This window comes from Dermochelys coriacea, chromosome 3, assembly GCF_009764565.3.
Source record: "Dermochelys coriacea isolate rDerCor1 chromosome 3, rDerCor1.pri.v4, whole genome shotgun sequence".
In the NCBI taxonomy this organism is placed as follows: domain Eukaryota; kingdom Metazoa; phylum Chordata; order Testudines; family Dermochelyidae; genus Dermochelys; species Dermochelys coriacea.
Window position 1 is genome coordinate 60,247,290 of NC_050070.1, and position 21,608 is coordinate 60,268,897.

Below are 21,608 nucleotides of genomic sequence, written 5' to 3' on the forward strand. Positions count from 1 at the left end.
ACCTATCCTAAAACAAAAGGGTGACCATAATCAGTCATAAGGATTGTTCTGGTCTGTCCCTGCCTTAACATCAGTACAGACACTGGCAGTCTGTCATATGCGTTCCTACCAGTGTCCCAGAGGGTCATTCCTTTCTGCTATTCAAAAAGGGTGGCCTGTAAAATGAAATCAAGACATACATTAGTACCTCTATTCTTACAGTACAATTATAAAATCCTGCTCCTACATTGAACACTTCTTGTAAACAGTTGACATAAGGAGGTCTGTTATATAAAGTAAAAAAAAAAAAAAAAAAAAAAAATGCCTGTTAGTATGATGGATGACCTTGAATTGGATTGCTTTGTTGCAGAAGGCCATAAAACCAAAATGGATACTTTAAAAAGTTTGTGTAATGAAATCTCCATAATCTTTTCTCATATGGTTATTAAACCAGGGTTGGGTTTTTGAGTTCTTTAGTAACTCTCAGATATGGGAAGGGGCAAAAAGAGATTTACCTTAAGTCACTTTGGAAGGTTCAGGGAAGCCTCTTTGGACTTTGGTGTTAGTAACAATACATTTTTAAGATGGAAGGATTTCCAGGTATAGTCAGTCAGCTCATGCTGGAGTTGGTGTAATAATTTGAAGGTGCTGTTCTTGAGATCACAGAAGGTGTTAGAATAAAAAAAAAAAGTATAGGAAGATTTAAGTTTCTTTGAAGCTTGATTAAGAATTATTTGGCTTTATCCTTCTCTCCAAAGGATTGAGTAACCGGATAATAGGTTTAAATGTGCCAAATAACAGAACACATGGATCCATCAGCAATTGATCTAAGTAATTTAATTAAGTTTGGAAGAAAGGTTTTTCCTCTCCTTTGTGTCACCTGGGAAAATACTAATGATATGTAACAGGTAGAGTTAAGTTGGATTGTGACGGTCTTTGGGGAATGGTGGTGGGGAGGTTTATGAATAGTAAAATGTTGTATAAAACAAGTGCCATGCCAAGTTAACTTCTCTGTGATGCATCAGGTGCTCCAACCCCTGCCCTTCCCCCACCAACATATCATTGACCTCTGAGAAATCCAATAGCTGATTTACTTTCTTGATGTTAGAAAAAGAGCAGTTGTTGCAGCATTCCTAGATTGTATTTCTGGACATCTAGGGCAGAAGTGGATAGAACTGGTGCAGCCTAATGTAGCATTTTCTGATTGCTTTAGGAGAAGGCTATGTTGATTACAAAGCTGTGTTGGCCACATCTTAGAAGTCCACATCAAGTATTCCACTCCTAATTTTGGGAAATGCTACTTGTGATTATCCCAACCCTCCCTTCTCTGCCAGATGGCCCTAAGAAAGGGTAGTAATGTATCTAGGCTAAAACCCCTGATGCATTTAACAAGGGAGTCTCTCTTGCGTTTGTTGTTTGTGTCAGGAAGTTCCGTTTCCTAAGTATGGTGTAAAATACATATGTAGTTGTTTTATAGGTAGTAGTAGGTGCATGTGCTTTGTTAAATACACATTTTAAAACTTTTATCTCCAAAGAAACTGTTCAGAAACTCTGTACTCTTTGTGAACATTTAAAATCTAGCTTTGTCAAGATAATTCATACATTCTTGATGTAGTATATTTCTGAGAATTTTGAAAATTTTATGGATAACATTACCTGAGTGAGAGAGAGAAAATTATTCTGATTTCTACAAAACACTCTACAGAGACCTAATCAGAGATGTTATTTGGAGAACACCTTTCAGAAGGTTTGGGATTTTAATCTTCTTATATATTTTAAAGCTAACATTGTTAATACTTAAGGTGATCTTTGGACTTAAGGACTTCTGCATCAGTTTTTCCTGTTGTTTAGTAAGTAACATACACAGTATTCAACTATAGGTTTTGTGTGCCAAACTGTCAGAGAAAGTATTTAAAAGGCATAAAATTAAGCTAAACATTGAGTCATTTTTGTAATCCAGTGAGAGCGATAATGTTGTCTGGATTTTTTTCCTCTCCAATTGAAATAGGCTACCCTCACTCCCTTTCATTTTCCTCTTCACTTAATCATGATGTCTGTATGGTAACTTTGATATTTTTTAAAGAAAGTACAGTAGCGGCAATATAGGTTAAATAGCCTACTTGAGAGAGAGAAAAAGTGGGTGAGGTAGTATTTTTTTATTGGACCAACTTCTTCAGCGCCCTGTGTAAGCTTGAAAGTTTGTCTCTCTCAGAAATTTGGTCCAATACAAAATATTATCTCACCCACTTTGTCTCGCTAATATTCTGGGACCAACACAATTACAAAAACACTACATACAAAAATAGCCTACTTTGTCACTTGTAGAGATGATTTGGGGGAAATATTGTATGGCAATCCTAGCTAGTTCGTCAGAACACCAGAATTTGTGGGAACCATATAAGATAGAATTTTAGTCTTCATAAGTTTTTCATAACCCATTGTCACAACCATTAAGAAATCCTAAATTAATATTTCAGAAGTTATAGACCCTTTAGGAGATTTGCGCTGATTAGGTATATATGATTTAAAAGAATGTGAATTTTTACTACAGTATATTCATGTTCTTTATATACTTACATGTCAATTCTATCATGTTCTTTTGTTTTAAGTTTATGGCTTGGCTTTAAAATTAACTTCTCTTCAAAATGTAGATTATTTTAATTAACAAAGACAAGTACAAGAAAAGGTTGCTTATAATTCTTCATGCTAATAGATATAGCTATTGTTTGCAGAGTGTGCTTTGTTTTTAAAATAAACAATGACTTAGTTTTTCTCTTTAGGAATGGGTGATTGACTCCTGTTTTAATATTGGTTAAAAATAATTTTCTTCTGAAGGTGTGAGGATGCCTCATTTTGATATGATTTATTGTCAAGGCCTGAAAGCATGTCAGCAATTTACTCATCTCCTTTCTCCTCCACTTTTATTTCCCAGTTAGAAAAATTCTTCAAAACATTAATTATCACATATTTTAGAATAGGAATACTTCACTATCTTGACATAGTTGATTTACAAAAAATACATAGAAACTGTTTGAGAGCTGTGCATCTATAAATAATCTATTAACTAAAATGTTTTTGTTGTTTGCTAGGTGAAATGTTAAAACTATTAAGCCTTAAATCTGAACTTCAGTCAGGTGAACAAGATCTTGTCCCCTGATTTTTGCTTGGGGGTTTCAGATAAATATTTGTTAAAGGGCAGGAGGGGAAATTGAGGAAGGGACTGGTGAGAATTGGGAGGGGTAGAATTTATGGGGAAAGGAAGGTGAGTGCTCTAGGGTGAATAGAGAACTTTGATATATTTGTGTGTAGGCACTTTGTGGGTTGTATAGCAGTCTATCTATTTTGGTACGCTGAAATTTATATATGTAAACTTTATTGCACTTTTTTCCTCAAGGTTTTTTAGCATTAATATGGGCATATCTGATGACCTCTCAAGTAGTTTTAAAAATAACCTGAAGTGTACATGGTACTCTAATAATAATAATGTCTAGTGCTTTTTACCGGTAGATCTGGAAGTGCTTTATAAAGGAAGCAGGTAAAGGGAACCTGAGCTAGTAGGAATTGAATCCAGATTACTAAGGAATAAACAAATATCTTAGTTTCTGGAAGTTGGCCAAGTAATGTGTGATGACATTTTGGTAAATGTGCTTAAGTGTTGACATTTAAATAATGCTTTTGCTACCTCCAGTCTCTCTTTCTACAGGTCAGTTGTGTGGAGTTTATTCTCACTAGAAGAAAGGAACTGCAGTATAAATTAGATTCAACAAAAAATGAAAGGCATAGTGTAAACTGAACAAAGGTTACGTTTCTGTTCAAAAAGCTTAAGGAAAGAGCATTTTATCACATAGTGAAAAAGCAGAATTTACAGCTTCCTGACTTTCTGCTGCTGTTTCCTGGTTTCCAGTTTATATTCTCACCTTCTGGGGAGATAGCACTTCTATCTGATTAGGCTAAGTAGCCACTGGATTGCAGTCAGACTACACTATGGGTGTTCTTTTCTGCAACGGCTACATAAGCATCTGGCTTGACAAACCCATGTCAGGTAGGGCTCACGTTAGTTGCATTTGATTAGTCAATCCCAGTTTTAATATGGATTATACTTGTCTAAAATTATTGGTTGATTGACCTTCATTTTGGTGCCGGGCTGTGATGTCACAAATTCCCAGTTAATTCATAGCAGTGACCTCATTGAGAAGATTTGGACCTCCCATAATGTGGATGTTTGGTTAAAGGGTGGGATAAGCCTGAAATCTTTCCTCTCCCTTGTTGTAATGATTGGTTTAACTTCAGACACTAGCTGCAAAGGCTGTCAACACCTGTCTTATTTTTCCATCTTTCTTTTGGGAGTACGAACAGCAAGATGGAGATTTATTTGCAGGGGAGGATGGTGGAAATATATGGCAATGTAAATTTAAATAGGCACAATGTTGTGTGGGGGCATGGAAGTACTATATTTTCATCCAGGCTAGCAGGCAAAGGGTAATTACATTTCTTAGTAGCTTTTCAAGCCCTGAAAACATAAAGGGAATTCAAACAACATACCATACCTTGATGCCTGAGAGAGTCGTGTGGGATTCTGCTTTATGATAACAATAGGACCTCAAAGCCATGTGAAAGCCTGGTAAAAAAAAAAATGTATCCATGCTCCTTAAGGGTTGTTGAAGGAAAAAATGAAAGTGGTGGCACAGGAAAGATCTAGATCTCAATTTATACTTCTAAACCCTCTTGCCCTCACCCCCTTTAGGTTTGGAAAAGTAAATTATTGACTTGACCTGATTTGTCCGTGCGTAGATAATATTTCTTGGTTAGTTCCTATCAGTTTTAACAGTTGCTGTTCTATCATGATGTTTGTTGTGAGTTTGAAGTTATTCACAGCCTAGCAGAATTTTAACGGCTTGTGTCGTTAAATTTGGGGAGAATTGAGGATAATTTATAAATTATCCTGGTTTTTTAAAAGAAGCTTATGACTGGTAATATAATCTTTTGAAAGGAAAAAATATTTTGTTAACTATTTGAGCTCTATAATAATGAACGTTTTTGAAGTAAACCTGGTGCTGAAGTACTACACAGAGCTTTGCTCTGTACATAATAGACCTATACTTGACTTTCATTGTAACCATTCCAAGTAACTCTCAAGTTTGTGATTGGAGGTGTAGGGCAAAATACCTAGAGATCAATTGAGTAGACTGCCGTTAGTTAGGGACCCAATAAACAATTAAAGGTATATTGTGTTTATTTAAATATGGTTTGGGAAGCTGCAGTCCTTTAACCTCAAGCAGCATTCCTGCTGATGGATGCTAGCGCTCTGGATTCGTATCTCACAGTAGCTGCAAACAAAATTTAATAAAGAAGAAGAAAAAAATATCCTAGTTTGCAAATGTGCTTGGAAGCACCACAACTTTTCCCTGTGAACTGTGCCCATTGTAAGGTACAGTATGTATTTTAGACACACATTGTTTTCCTATCCATTCTTTTGCCATTCTTCAAATATATAGTTGATAACCCCTGGGGGCTGGGCCAAGTATGTAGACATCTCAAGTAGTCCCTTAGCTTATGAAAACTGGAAGTCTTCGTTGCTAGAATCCTTTACAGAGCCAACAAGAAAAGAGGAAATTCTTGTTTAGTTCCCATATAAAAATATGGAATTTTAAGTTATTTAGGATACCTATTGATGAATTAAGTGGAAATAAATCACCGGTGCTAGATATTGCTCAGTAAAGTTCTCAGATAGATATTGCTCAGTAAAGTAAAGTTAAGCTCAGTAAAGCTTAAGCCGAAGCTTAAGAATTAAGCGACCCTTCTGCTATCGAAAATGTGTAGCTGATTTGGTTGGTAGATTACTATTCAGGAAGACTGTGTGAATAGCCTTATAAAAGGTGCAGTCCTGGAAATTAGATTGCTGTAAGCTAGAGAACTAAGTAAATTAGTTGAAGAAAATATTAATTATAAAATGCCTATGTAAGCATTACTAGTATATTAAAAAAATTTGGAAGGAAATAAAGGAAATGAAGGAGTACTGTAGTTACTTGGACTGTCAAATGCCTTCAGTGTCATTCATATAAAAGGTACTTGGAATTTGGACAACACCCAGTTTATGTATCTCTTTAACATCAAATTCTTATCGGGAGGGAGAGAGCTTCTCAGCTCCACTGCCAGGGAGTCATCAGCCTTTGTGTAAAGAATAGTAGCTGGAACTGAACTTGACACACTTTGAGCTTATCTATGCGGTGAGAGAAAGGACTTTGAGAAATTTGCTATCAATAACATACTGTCCATTGATGAAATCTGTCATCTCATCATCAAGATGGTACACAAGCTTGGGGGTTTTCTGGACTCTTTGTTACAGTTATAAATGCCAATGACTATGGTTGGTAAAAATGCTTTGGTCTATCTGCAGAAGTCTGCACTATTCTATCAGACTCTGATCTGGACCCTGATCTGCATTTTTGATCTCTAGACTTGATTCTTACAGTTTGTTCTATCCCCAAATAGCTCTATTTGATGCTGTGAACTTCCACATTCAGTACTAATCTAAGCATGTCGATCTAAGTACGTCGACTTCAGCTATGTTATTCACGTAGCTGAAGTTGCGTAACTTAGATCTATTTCCCCCACTAGTGTAGACCAGGGCTAACTTATTCCAGGGAACCATGAATGCCTGTGATAGCAATGTTACACTAGAAAAATTGGAAGTCAATCTCAAGAGTGACATTCCTAAGTGCAGAAGATGGAGCTTTCATAGCAGCTGCCCACAATCATGAAACTTGCTTCTAGAAAACATTGCCTTGACCACAAATCCCACTTCCTTCCGAACATGCAAAACTAATGTATTTGATTTGACTTTCCCACAGTCACTATAATTTTAAAATCCCCATCTAGACTGAGGAGAGAGCTTAATTTATTATATTTAAAATAAAAATTATGAAAGAAAAAATTGGAAGGCTCATGGATCTTGATTACAAACTAAATAAAATAGAAACTTAGTATTCATGGGGGGGTCATGTGCCCTTGCTTGAAAAGGTATATTTATTTATTTATTTATTTAGTATTAATTAAATATCAGTGACCTTCAGTAGTTCCATTTGTTCTCTGAGAGAGATCCCAGAACGTGGTGTTGGGCAATGGGTTGTTGGCCCTAAAAGTTCTATGCTGTACGGTTTCACAGATTTTTATTGTGTCACTGATTCTATTCAACATATATACCGAGGAAGATAGTGAGACAATTTGGGCTGTGATTCATTTGGTACGCAGATGACAAGTAGGTCTGTCTTGTATCAAACTCAGATTGTGCAGTTTTTTGCTTTAGTGGTTCACCAAGATAGGGACATGAATGAAAATTAGCTGACTGAAGGTCAGTGTGGATAATGCAAATGGGTTGAGGGAAGCACCTAGAGAATATGATGGATGGTGTTAGCACCAGGTACTGAAATTTTTTCTCTTCAGTAATTTTTTTGAAACTGATAACTTGGGAGGTTTTTTGGCTCACCTGTTCCTTGTTGATTTCCAGATATTTTAAACCACCATTTTTTATCTGAGTCTGGCAAGGTGCTTATGATTTTTTGTTTTCCCTTGTGTGCGGACTAAGCTACATCATTGTGACCTTTCCCATAAATTACTGGGTGCTTTCTACAGGTGACTCTTCAAGGCTCCTAAGAACCTAAAGCTGGTATATAATATAACATCTTCCCACTCTATGGTTTCATGTACCTGCAGGAGAATGTATTGCATCAGTTTCTTGAAAAACTGCATTGGATGCCTATTTTATTTTCAGGTGCAAATAAAGATGTTTGAGTAGCAGCCGTGTTGGTCTGTATTCACAAAAAAGAAAAAGAGTACTTGTGCCACCTTTGTTAGAGACTAACAAATTTATTTGAGCATAAGCTTTTGTGAGCTACAGCTCGCTTCATCGGATGCATTCGGTGGAAAATACAGACTTGATTAGCAACATCTTCCGAGCAGGGCACTCATTTTGACAGGATTGTTTAACGTTTGTAATTGACAGAGAAGGCAGGAAAATAAAAAAACCCAAAACCTCAGAGATGTTCCAATAAGCCTCTTTTACAGACTAGCCTCCTTTTAGTCTGGGTCCAGCAATCACTCACACCTCCATGGTTACTGTCCTTTGTTCCAGTTTCTTTTAGCTATTCTCAGGGCTGGAGAGGCTCTCTCTTGAGCAAGCTGAAGACCTTGAAGATGTTGACACTGATCTGTAAAGCACTAAAGGGCTTGTTTCCTGATTATTTGAAAAATTACTTCTCATTCAGATACTCTCATAGCTACATAGATATGCAAAAAGAACAGGAGTTCTTGTGGCACCTTAGAGACTAACAAATTTATTTGAACATAAGCTTTCGTGAGCTACAGCCCACTTCATCAGATGCATAGAATGGAACATATAGTAAGAAGAGATATATACATACAGAGAACATTAAAAGGTGGATGTTGCCATACCAACTCTACGAGGCTAATTAATTAAGATGAGCTATTATCAGCAGGAGGGGGGAAAAACTTTTGTAGTGATGATCAAGATAGCCCATTTCAGACAGATTTCAAATTAATTCCAGTTCAGCAGTTTCTCATTGGAGTCTGTTTTTGAAGCTTTTCTGTTGCAAAATTGCCACCTTTAAGTCTGTTACTGAGTGACCAGAGAGGTTGAAGCGTTCTCCTACTGGTTTTTGAATGTTATGATTCCTGTGTCAGATTTGTGTCCATTTATTCTTTTGCATAGAGACTGTCAGGTTTGGCCAATGTACATGGCAGAGGGGACAGACTCCAATGAGAAACTGCTGAAATGGAATTAATTTTCAAACTAGATACTATTAACTTGGGCTTGAATAGAGATTGGGAGTGGCTGGGTCATTACACAAATTGAATCTATTTCCCCATGTTAAGTATCCTCACACCATCTTGCCAACTGTCTGAAATAGGCCATCCTGATTGTCACTACAAAAGTCCCGTCCACTCGCCCCCTCTGATAATAGCTCATCTTAATTAATTAGCCTCTTAGAGTTGGTATGGCAACTTCCACCTTTTCATGTTCTCTGTATGTGTATATCTATCTATCTTCTTACTATATGTTCCATTCTATGCATCTGATGAAGTGGGCTGTAGCCCATAAAAGCTTATGCTCAAATAAATTTGTTAGTCTCTAAGGTGCCACAAGTACTCCTGTTCTTTTTGGGGATACAGACTAACATGGCTGCTACTCTGAAACCTGTCACTATACATAGATATGGTTATACTGTAGTCCCCTTGTTTGAATGGCTGGGGACTGCAGGCAGGATTTCCTCACTTGGGAAATCTTGGCAATGGAATCTGCTTCTGCACTTAGTGTGTCAGAGCTGGTGTGTGTGGATTTGGGGAGACTTAGGTGTTGAATTGTTTCAGTTGTTTATATATTTTGTCCAGTGCCCACAGAAATTGATGGGCATTTCTTTAAAAAAAAATAAACAAATTAGTTCCTCCATTAAGTTATCTGAAGATAAGCAATGGCTGGGCAATCGGATGTGTTGGATGGGGAAATTACGTACTCTTTCTTTACAATAGAAGAGTATTACATTTAGAATACAAATATATGTGAACAGTTAAGGGGCACTTCTGAAAAAGACTTGAAGAAATCAGGGAGAGAGATTCTAATTCTTTGAGAAACATTTGTCCACTCCTGGCCTATGTCTATATTGGGCAAATATGTCATGTTAGAAAAATGGGGTGTTCTTAGCATAAGTGGCACGTGACCAGGATTCATCACTGAATTTAGTCTGCTGATTGGATCATTAGCTTCCCCGGCTCAGGCCGGGTACTGAGGGGGCGTGCGATGTGAATTCTGATCCATGCCCCCGGAAACATGTATTGACCAACACCACTTAACATGAAGTTAAACACAATTTTGTCTTCAATATGGACAAGACCAGTCAAGCTTATGTGTGTGCTGATTCTGGTGTTGTGTCATCAGCATTCTCCATGGGGAAGACAGATGAAACTAAATCATCGCTGACAAAACAAATATCCTCATTTTCCTTAACTGCTACTTTTTTAAAAGATATGGTGATCCAGCAGATCCAGCAACCAATTCACAGGCTTTTTTCTTCTGCTATAGTTGCTTTTTGTTATCTATATTAAAATTTTAGCACCCCTTTCCCCAAATTTCCTTCTTAATGTTGTGGTAATTTATGTTCCTTGTATTGGCTTCATCAGGATTAGATTTAGAAATCCTTGAGAATTTGAATCTGATTGGCAAAGCTTGAGAGGTTGTTCAAGTTAGCTGTATTGGCAATATGGGCTATATTGATTTTGTCATTCTGCTTTTCTTTATGTTCAGAGGCATGTATGTCTTCTGATAATCTTCTACTATTTCCTACATAGCTTCCATACATAAGGATTTTATTTCCTTTTAATTTTGATTTTAGGCCCTTTTGAGTAAGTTTACTTTACTGAAATCTTCCTAAAATTTAGTGTTCCTGTACTAGTTTTTGGAACCTTTCCTTCCTTGAGGATGCTGAACTTAATTTTATTGTTATCATTATTAGCTGCTCAGCTATTGTTATTTCTTGACCAACTCCTGCAGGTCCTAGGTCTGTGTCCCTGCATGGGTCCATCTGCCATTGCCACCCATATAGGGAGAAGTGAGCTGTGTGGTGTATTCTCCCTTCTTGAGGCTGGACTATCAGTCACAGAGTGACTCTGCTCCTGAGTATGTCTCCATTGCAATCAGAGGTGTCCTTGTAGCAAGCGGAGACGTATCCAGGCTAGCTTTAATCTAGCTAAATTGGATACCAATAATAATTAAGCTGCGGCAACAGAATTGTCACAATAAGAGGTGATGGAATTTTAGACTCAGTTTTGGTAAGCACTGAACATCAGAGAAGAGCTGGTTATAGGAGATAACCTTGGATCAAGTGATCATGAGTCAATTAGGTTTAAATTAAATGGAAGTATAATTAAAACAAGGGCTGTTGTTTTTTATTTCAAAAGTGCAGACTTTAACTAAATCTCTTAATTTTTGCAAAGAAGTCAACTAACCTAAAGAACTCAAGGACTTAAATGTGGAGGGGGCTTGGAATTTCTTCATATAACTCTACAAAAACCACCTGAAATTTGCATTCTAAGCAAGGAGAAAAAAACTTGTAAGGAAAGGCTCCAACCACAGCCAGATGAATAACCACCTCAACAAGGTTATTGTAAGGAGTAAGCAAAGAGTCAGTAGGAAATGGAAAAAGACTCAATCAGCAAGAAAGTTACATTCTTAATGAAAAAATGTAAGAATAAAGTGGGATATGCTAGAAGTCAAGCTGAATTAGCTCTTAACAGGAAATTAAAATAAAGAACAAGTGTTTTTCAGTTATATAAATAAAAAGAGAATAAGGAAGGATGAGGTTGGGCCATTATCAAAGTGGATGGGAAGGAGATTAAAGATAATCTAGGTGTGGCTTAAAACCTAAATGAGTACTTTGTCTCAGTTTTCATTAAGGATGATGATATGGATGAGGGCAATACCGCTGATGGAAATGAGTGTCTAGAAATGGAAATCGGTCCATCTGTGGTGGGAAAAAAAAAATTAAAGAGCTTGATATGGTCAAATTGGCGGGGGGGGGGAGGAGAGGAGAGGGAATAATTACTATCCAGAATACTGAAAGAACTGGCACATGAAACTGCTAGTCCAGCAGCAAGGATTTTTAATAACTCTGTCTGTTTGTGGTAGTACCACATGACTGACGAATAGCTTACATCATACCTATATTTGAGAGGGCAAAAAAGTCATGCGGGCAATTACAGACCTGCTAGTCTGACCTCAGTAGTATGCAAAGCTTTAGAACAAATTGTGAAGGAAGGAATAATTAAATCCATGGAGGTGAATGATGATGCAACATGGGTTTAGCAAAGGCAGATCATGCCGGACTAACCTGATGTCCTCCTCTGATTTTTTTAGATAAGGGAAGTGCAGTAGATTTAATACACTTGAACTTCAATCAAGTATTTGACATGGTACCACATGGGAAATTATTACTTACATTAGAAAGATGGGGATCAATACAAGAACTGTAAGGTGGATAAGGAACTGACTAAAGGGCAGAAGGCTCTGGGTTTTGTTGAAAGGTGAATTATAGGACTTGAGGGAAGTTACTAGTGGCGTTCCTCAAGGATTTGTCTTGGGACCAATCTTATTCAATATTTTTGTGAAAGACCTTGATACAAAAAGTAGGAATGTTTTAATGAAATTATTTTTGATGATACCAAGTTGGGAGGCATCATCCATTCAGAGAACGACTGGAATTTGAGACCAGAAGATCTGGATGCCCTTGAAGGGTGACAGAAGTGGGATGAAAATGGGATGAATTAAATACTGCAAAGTGCAAGGTCATGCGCTTAGGATCTAATAATAATAATTTCTGCTGTAAGCTGGGGACTTATGAACTGGAAGAGACGGAGGAGAGAGACCTGGGTGTGTGGGTCAGTCACAGGATGACTATGGGCCACCAGTGTGATGCGGCTATAAAAAAAAAAAAAAAAAAAGGCAAATGCGATCGTGGGATCCCAGGTGAGGCATTTCAAAGAGAGAGAGAAGGAGAGAGAGAGGTATTAATGTCCTTATAAAAGGCATGGTAAGACCTCATTTGGAATAGCGTGTACAGGTCTGGTCATGCATGTTGAGGAAAGATGAATTCAGACTGGTACAGGTGCAGAGAAGAGATACTAGGATGATCAAGGAAATGGAGGGCCTGTCTTGACCTTAGTATCTATGAATCTATGAAAGGAGACTGGAAGAGCTTGACTTGTTTAGTCTAGCAAAAAAAAGGCAGAGAGGGGCTATGATTGCTCTTTAGAAATACAAGAAGGGGGTATATACCAGGGAGGGTGAAGGGCTATGTAAGCTAAAGGACAACGTTGGCATAAGAACTATGGATATAAACTGGCCATGAATAAATTCTGGCTGGAATGTAGAAGGTTTCTAACCATCAGAGAGGTGAGGGTCTGGAACAGCCTTCCAATAGGAGTTGCAGGGGGCAAACAACTTAATTATTTTTGAGCAAGAACTGGACAAACATCTGAGTGAGATTGTAAGATGGGGTAGCTTGTGATGGTAGGGAGCAGGGCCCAACAACCCTAGAGCTCACTTCCCATTTATGCTCGTAAAAACTCATGCTTCAGGGCTTCAGCTGGCCACCTGCTGCAGTCAGGAATGTATTTTTCCCCATGTATTCTGGGTTTTTAAAATATTTCCTTTCTCTGGAGCATCAGGGATGGCCCTCGTAGGAGATAGAACTTTGGATGCAGTGGGCCAGGGCTCTGAAATGGCACCAAGCATTCTCTTTCTAAGGTGGTTGGCTGGCTGATTCTTGCTCACATGCTCAGAGTCTAATTGAGGGATCAGAAGAAATTTTCCCCAAGGTCAGATTGGTAAGACAGGGGTTTTTTTTCTCCATCTTTCTCTCTAATGTGTGGATGCAGATTACTTGCCAGGATTGTCTGGCTATCTCTCACTTAATCATTTCCTTGCCATTGCAGGGGCCTCTGCAGCTGGTGAACTTTGGTCTCTCCCATTCTCTGCCTGTAACACATAATAGTCTAGTCTCCTGCAGGTTCTAATACTTCGGTCTCGTTTCAGTTGTTGGTTTAATGTGCACTGGGTGGTGTTGGTAGTCTGTGGTATGTAGAAGGTCAGACTGGATAAACAAGTTGTCCCTTCTGGCCTTAAACTCTCTAACTTTATGGGCTAGTCACCTCCAAGTATGTACCCAGTCTCCTGTGTTGTACTCAGATGACTTGCTGGAGTGCATGCTGTACTATTACATACTACAGCCCAGGCTTCACTCTCCATTACGGTGCTGGAGCAAACTAGATTAAAGCTAGATCAGGTATGTCTACAAAGGCTACAGGCACACATCTGATTTCAGTGTAGACATGCCCTGAGTAACTTATGGTGAAGGGGTAGGTTTCTTCCCTATCCACAGAGGATTTACCCCCTTCCTACAACAAGGTAACACATACATGCAGCTAGGCAGGGAAAGTATTCTTCTAGTTACTAGTGACTGGATTTGTCATGTCTTAATATATTGTCGTTAGACCTTTTGTATAAGTCACCAGAAAGCTCTTGGTAGGCACTCATGTAATGTGGTGGTGTGTGTGGTTATAAAGTGGAAAGAGGCTTGGTATAAAGGAGGCTGTACTACAGCTTCTTTCACAAAGCAGTTCAGATGTGCAGTGTACTTAAGTAGATTTCAATGGAATGGAAAATCTTTTGCTCTGTTTTTCATGACTAACAAAATCGGATCAATTTAGCAAAGGTGAATTATTGCCTTTTGGTAGGGTTGCCAACCCTTCTGGATTGGCCGGGAGTCTCCTGGAATCGGAATCGATCTTCTGGTGGCTACTGAAACCAATCCAGGAGATTTTAATAGGCAGCTAAAAGTCCAGTCAGCGGTGCAGCAGGGCTAAGACAGGCTCCCTACTTGCCCTGACTCTGCGCAGCTCCCAGAAGTGACTGAAGTATTTGGCTCCTAGGTGTAGGGGCAGCCGGGGGTCTCTGCGCACTGCCCTTGCCCTGAGTGCTGTCTCCGCAGCTCCCATTGGCTGGAACTGCTGTTGTAGAGATTGGCAGTATTTTCCTGGAAGAACTGTAGCATGCTAATCCAGGTGAAAATTGCAGATCAGACTTTTGTACAGTTTTATAAAATGTGTGTAAAGTAGGTTCTTTAACAAAACATAACCATGCACATTTTTTTTGCTATGTGTTATATATACCTGCTTGTTTGTGTATCTGGATGCAATCGTTGTGATGGGATACCATCTGTTCTTCAGTGCAACCAGACCAGTTTTATTTTTCAGTTGGTTTAATTAGTTAATTTATTAGTTAATTCAGTACAGTGCCTTGATGTAGTAAGCTGATAGTTCACAGATCACTTCACACATGAGTGTTTACCTCAGACCTCTGATAACAATGTTAGAAACTGCAACACTATATGTTCCAGTGTTTAGAACTTTCACCATGTGCTAGGGTTAAGTTGGACAGATTACTTGGTGGGAGAATGAAGGAAATCAGAAGCGAGTTTAAAAGTGGTTACGTTTTAATTCAGTATGGATAAGTGGTAGGACGATGTAATAACTAGAGCCGTGGAAATCTGCGGATATCCACAGGACGTGTTTGAGGATTACAGACTGATGCGGATCCAAATTTTATATCTAGAGCCCCATAAATCTGCAGATATCTGCTTTATATCCACAGATCATGTTTGTGGATCGCGGATTGGATGTGGATACAGGTTTAGTATCTATGCAGGGTTCTAGTAGTAACTTACACAGATGGGGAGCTTTTCACCTAAGGGATTCCTTAGCACTTTACAAATTCAACATATTACAACTTGATTTTTTTAAAAGATCAAAATCTTTGAAACAGTGTCTGTGAGAAGAAGAAATAGAGCTGCTAATACTGTTGCTTTTTCACAGTCTATTTTTACCTGAGGGGAATGTTTGCATTTTTGCCATCATAGGCTGGGACCCCAGAATGTTGAATTTTTTGCCTTATAAGCTTCTTACTGCTGATTGTCCACATTTAGCAGGAATCGGTTTTGGATGTCATCACTGGTGTGTAAGGTCAACTACTTTCTTGTGTGCTTACTCTGGTACCTTCTGGGTATTCGTTTTAAGCAAACAGCGCTTGTTGTTTTGTCATGCAATTGGTTTTCAATCACAGAAAGAAAAAATTGAGGTTATCCTATATAAAAGTATGTATAAAAATCCTTGCCTATTGCTGAAATATAGCTACTTCTGTTTAACACCTGTGTGAGCAATTCAGGACAGGAAGTGAAGAATCCGGTTCCCAGTAGAACTACCAGCAGTGGTCAATGTAATGGAAAAATGAGGGGGCAATTTTAAAAATATTACTTAAATTAATTAGAGTAACCATTAGATTTGGAGTTGGATTCCAATTGAAGTGTAGAATGAATGTTAGTAAAGGAGTCAGTATTGCTAAAAAGTTAACTTTCGCTTTGGGGGTGGGGGGAATTGTCTGAATTGCTGCTGAATGTGTGTATAATCAAGTTTTAATATAAATCTTAGAAACAGAATTTGGCAGTTAATGAAAAGGTGTGTTAGTGCTTAGTTCTGTAGTGCCTTTTAATTGTGAAAACACACCCTTAAAGGGACAATCAACTTGCATTGTTTTTTGAAACTTACATAAAAATCTTTATCAAATAGTATGATTTTTGAAATGGTATGTCCCGAAATTTTAAAAAATGTAAAAATTGAAAAGATGGTTACATTTTTTTCTCATTTGTTTGTTTAAAAATATCTTTAGGATGAGCTTGACAGCAGTGCCACCAAAGTTAGGGCCTATCCTTCATCTCCCCTTTCCTTTGTGCACACATCTGCTTTGATATCTGTTTCGATTTAGCGGGTCTAGTGAAGATCTGCTAAATCAACTGCAGAGCGCTCTCCAGTCGACTCCGGTACTCCACCGTAATGAGAAGAGTAAGGTAAGTCAATGGGAGAGCATCTCCCGTTGACGCAGCGTGGAGTAGACACTGCAGTAAGTTGACCTAAGCTGCGTTGATTCCAGCTACATAATTCACGTAGCTGGAGTAGCGTAACTTAGGTCGACTTACTTAGTGTAGACAAGGCCTCAGTTTCAGTTCTGCTGCTGCTGTTGCAATGTGCTTGCAGTTCTTGGGAAGGGTATGCAAAATAGTGAAACTGATTAGTATCCCTACACAAAATAAATTGAAAAATGGGGGGGGGGAAGGGGAGGGATGTGTTTAACATTTGTTGTAGTAATGTTATGGGTGACTTGTAACAACAACAGGTAAAGTTTTACAATGAAATATATGATTTTGACAGTGTCCCTTTTTAGATGTAACTTTTCTCAGTTTTTGTATATATTGAATACAGATTGTATTTCAAAGTTTTCTATTTTAAAACCACAAAAGTATAGTTTAAATTTTTTTGCTCAACTTGCTTTTTTCAATGACATGTGCCAAGTGATGGAGAAGTACAAATTCAGAGTTGAGATACTAATAGAGATGGGTGTATTACTGGTGCCCAAGATGGACAGATAGCACAGACTTTTAGATGGTTTTCAGAGTAGCAGCTGTGTTAGTCTGTATTCACAAAAAGAAAAGGAGTACTTGTGGCACCATTTGTTAGTCTCTAAGGTGCCACAAGTACTCCTTTTCTTTTTAGATAGTTGTGAGTGTGGTTATTAAAAATGTTCATAATCTGAGTGGTCAGATAACAGGTTTCAAATATTTGTCCACTATGTTTTTAGTCATGATTGGTGTAACTATGTTAATGAAGTAGATTTGTAAGTTCACAAAACATTTGAACAGTAATTTACCAGTAAGACATGAAACAGACTGCAGTGTATGAAAAGGCAAAAGCCTGAATAAACAAACACAGTCAAAGCCTGAAGATGCTAATTTGGGGGATTGGGTTTCAAATTTAAGTAGAGACAATTCATAAGAAGCCTGACTGTATCGTACAGAAACTGTAGCGCTAAGAGATAATGCATGTTAATTTCAAGCTGTATTTTGTTGTGCAACGTGGTTACATCTGGAGTATTGGCAATGTTCCTCATAAAACAAGGCTTTCCCCTGGTTTTAATGGTTGTGTGACATATCACTAAGTACCAACCTGAGCAAGCATTTTAAAGGAAAATGATAGGCTTATGAAAATGAATGTCTGCTTATGCCTATAAATAAACTTAAATGTTTAACAGCTACACCCATAACAATTGGACTTGAGTCATAACAATTGACTCAAGACTGGCTCACGGTATCTAAAGACCTATAGAACTGTGGTATGTATTTGATCAAATTTACAGAAGTTAAAAAAAAAAAAAAAAAAGGTGGCCAGGAGCCAAGTCTGCGTGAATACAGATGTTGTTCTAAGGGATTTACTGTATGTTGCTCACAACACATGACCGGGATAATCGGGTGTTGTGGACTTTATGGAATGTGGCTGAAGGTTTCAAGTAAACATAAACCAAACTTGACTGTAGAACATAAACTTTTCTGTAGCTGGATAGATGTTGAAGATTTATTCTCTGAACATGAGAGAATATAGAATTGGAGGCTTCTGTTATAATTAATTACAAAAGTTTGATAATTTTTACAATAATATATATCCCAGTAACTTAATTTTTTTATCTTAATTCTAGATTCATACACCCTAAGCCCACATGCACACTGTCATAGTTTCAAGGTAACTGCATGTGTATTTCCACCCCCAGGGTCCACTCCAGGAGTTCCCAGTCAGGTCTGAGGTCTCCAGCTGTCACCTGTGTGACTCTTGTCCCACTCCTTTCACACAGGAAGTGGTAAGGCTGCACAGCTTGCCTGACACTGATATCCCCAGGAAGCCAGTCTGTAAAGGTCAGCCCCTGTGCATTGCTTTCTCTCGCCGAGGGCTATGAACAGTGTATCGCCAGCAGTTACAAGTTACCACACAGCTCTTTCTAAGCAAGCACACTTCTTCCTAAGGTCAAAGCATTACAGAGACGACAACACAAAAAATCCTAATAAACAGATTCAAATACACACTAAACGTATCGGGAGTCAATCCTCAGTCTTATGGGGTGCTAGTAGGCCAAAGTCTTCCAGTCCTTCTGCCAGTGTCCTGACGGTTTGCTGGACCACAAAGAAGGCCTTGAGTCAGTTCAAGCTCATCCTATTATGCCAAAAACACTTGCTTTGTCGTCTCTTCTGGAAAATCCAAGTTGGATCAGTGTGTATATATACGCCTCTGAAGGGAGCCTCTCTGGAATTCCACTCCATACAGCTAAATTCAGTGGAATTGTTTAGTCTCAGTGACTCATCTTAATTATCCCTACTGTTTTTAGTTCCTGGAGGAGTTGTGGTAACTCTCCCCCACACATGAACAATCATGCGTAGACTATTTGTAGATTTAATACAACGGGCCACCAAAAATATTGCATGGGGTTGCAATATCTGTCACACACACATTCTAAGATATAGATTTAGATATCATCTAATCTTGATAAGACTCCTCAGAGTTCAGTCTTTTTTTATAGAAACTGTCTTAATATTTAATAATTTTCCCCTTGAAAAACAATGCATATTTTAAAGTGAATTCTACTTTGAGGAAAAGGCTATGTATAAACAGCATCACTTTCTCCACAAATCTGTTTCCTGTGTTTTATTCAGTCATATCTGCTTGCATTAGTGTGTGTTTTTTTTAAAGCCACTACTTTCACTACTGCCTGCCATGCAGAATCAGCACAGTACTGGAAAAATGAATTGTCATTGTTTTTTCTGGCTTTAATGTCAATATAGAATGGCTAAGTAAGTAACAGTTGACTGTGCAATGATGTTGTCTTCAAATTATGCTTGATTATTCCTCTGCAACCACAGTGAAGATGGGTTGCACCAGATACACCTGAAAGAAAAATTGTGTCTTGCAGAGTCTCTTTATTAGAATCCAGAAAGGATATAGCCTGACTTCTAGATCCTGGGTTGAGTTTGCAGGTCTTGCCATTAGAAGTATCACATATTTAGGGGGAAATCATTTATTTTTTAACATGTTAACTGAGCAAAATAGATGTGGAATAAATGAGAAACATTAACAATGGTCGGGAGAGGGGAAGATGGGGATAGGTTCAGTATTCTGGAGAAAAACAAAACATGGAAGTGACTAAATATGTCAGTCACCAACTACCCTGATTATTTTGTATGTTGTATTTCCTCTGTCCTATTTCATCTGCTCTGTGTCTTCAGATGTAAGTTGAGGGATGCCTTCCTGTGTGTCTACTATGCTCAGCACATTTTGGTCACTACTGTAATATTACAAATTTAACTTCCTAGATGCATTATATTTCAATATGTCCTCTAATGGTAGTGGAATCTGAGAAATGAGACTGTTGTGCTATAATTAGGTGAAACTTTCTATATCATGGGGACACTTAGAGATATGTTTGAATATAATTTCAAATACTGAGTGTAATTAAAACCAAAGATGTATACAATTTTTAACAGCTGTTTGTGGTGATTGAATGTTTGTAAGATGTAAAGATGTTTTTTCAAAGTTATTAAAATAATTGACTTTTAGAGGTAAATAATGTTTGCATAAATATGTTCTTTGGGGCTGTGCCACTAGCCAGTGGGAGAGGATCTCCTACATATAAGTTTCTCCCTTTTTGCACATAACAGTTATTCACAGTGGTCTCTGAAAGTTACAGGTATAGAAGTTCCTCTAACCCAGTTGTTTTCAATCTTTTTCATTTGTGGACCCCTAAAACATTTCAGCTGGAGGTGCAGACCCCTTTGGAAGTCTTAGACATGAAAACCACTGCTCTAATTCAAGAGGGTGGGAAGGGAAAAATTTGTGAGTTATCCTTCCATTTAAGGTGTACTTTCGTACCCTTCATGGGTGTTTTTATATGTTTATTTGAAGTCTGTTTCCAGTTTAATGATTACTGGTTAGCAGGTTATTTTTGGATAATGGCCAAAGAGTAGATCATATCCAGAAGTGTATTTTTACAAACTCTGAAGCTCTAGAGATGACTGAAGCGTATCTCTTTAATGTGTGTTGAGTGGAAAGGAAGAAACTGGCAACCGAAATGGACCTGTGTGTCAGACTTGGTGGAATCCACAAATCTGATTTATAATCTATATAATAGAAATTATCTAGTATTAAAGTAGTTATCCAGAATGAAGATTAATTCGGTATATAAAAATATTGTGTTGGGCCTATTCAGAAAGTCCAAATCCAGGCAAAATTCCTATTTAATTCAGTTGCTCTTGTATGTGGTGAGTAACTCTGTAAATTAAGCACTTGTTTAGGTGCCTAACTTTAGGAATCCAAGTTTGAAAATTTTGGCCTTAGATCTTTAGCCTTTTCAGATGCCTGTGTTTTTGCATAACAAATGGTGCATTTTGAATTCAAGACATAATCTAAAACTGTTTCCAAAGAGCATTTGGATGGAGATTACAGTCAAAGTTCTTTAATCAATAAGGCATACATGTGGGTGTAACTACTTAATACTAGAAATCAGTGTTTCATGTTCTCATTTTATATACACTGTTTGGATTAAAAATAACAAATTAAAGTTCCTATACAGTTGGTCAGATTTTTATAGAGTTTTTTTTTTTCTTACAGGAATAGTTAATAGCTCCAATGATGGAGGACGGGAAGCCTGTTTGGGCTCCCCACCCAACTGATGGGTTTCAGATGGGGAATATCGTGGATATTGGCCCTGACAGCTTAACTATTGAACCGTTAAACCAGAAAGGCAAGGTAAGAAAGGGATTAAGGAATCCTTAAAGAACTATACCATCACATAGTTCTATGCATAGAGCACAACAATGGGAGTCAATTTCTAATCTCCGCTTTGTCTGACTTGAGCAATTCACTTAACATTTCCTTTGCCTTAGCTTCCTCAGTACAAAGAAAAATGATCATAATATTGTATTCTGCAATACTGGCTTCCCACTGGCAAGAAGCACACAGTTTCTGGTTGTCAGATTTCCATTTGTCTGAAGTATCTATAGTAAGTAACTGAATATGTGTGTATCTTTCTATGCAGTGTTACTTTTCCCATATTGAGACTGGCTCAGGATCTGTCTTAGAGATAATGCCTCCATTTCCTCCCCCCCCCCATGTTTGCTTTCATAATTGTTAGA

General features: G+C 37.9%; 1 protein-coding gene across 8 annotated transcripts in view; it reads left to right on the forward strand.

Annotated features, from left to right (window-relative positions):
* The first annotated feature begins 3,999 nt into the window (after positions 1-3,999).
* The window catches only part of MYO6 (myosin VI), a 145,696-nt gene continuing 128,087 nt past the window's right edge, over positions 4,000-21,608 (forward strand). For 4 of the 8 annotated variants that reach the window (XM_043510540.1, XM_043510542.1, XM_043510543.1 and 1 more), the window contains exons 1-2: positions 4,000-4,021; positions 21,085-21,222. In XM_043510540.1, the coding sequence (XP_043366475.1) occupies positions 21,103-21,222 (120 nt within the window). In that variant the 5' untranslated portion in view covers positions 4,000-4,021; positions 21,085-21,102. The remainder of the gene's footprint in view (positions 4,022-21,084; positions 21,223-21,608) is intronic. The other 4 variants (XM_043510541.1, XM_043510544.1, XM_038393834.2 and 1 more) reach the window with 1 other exon arrangement.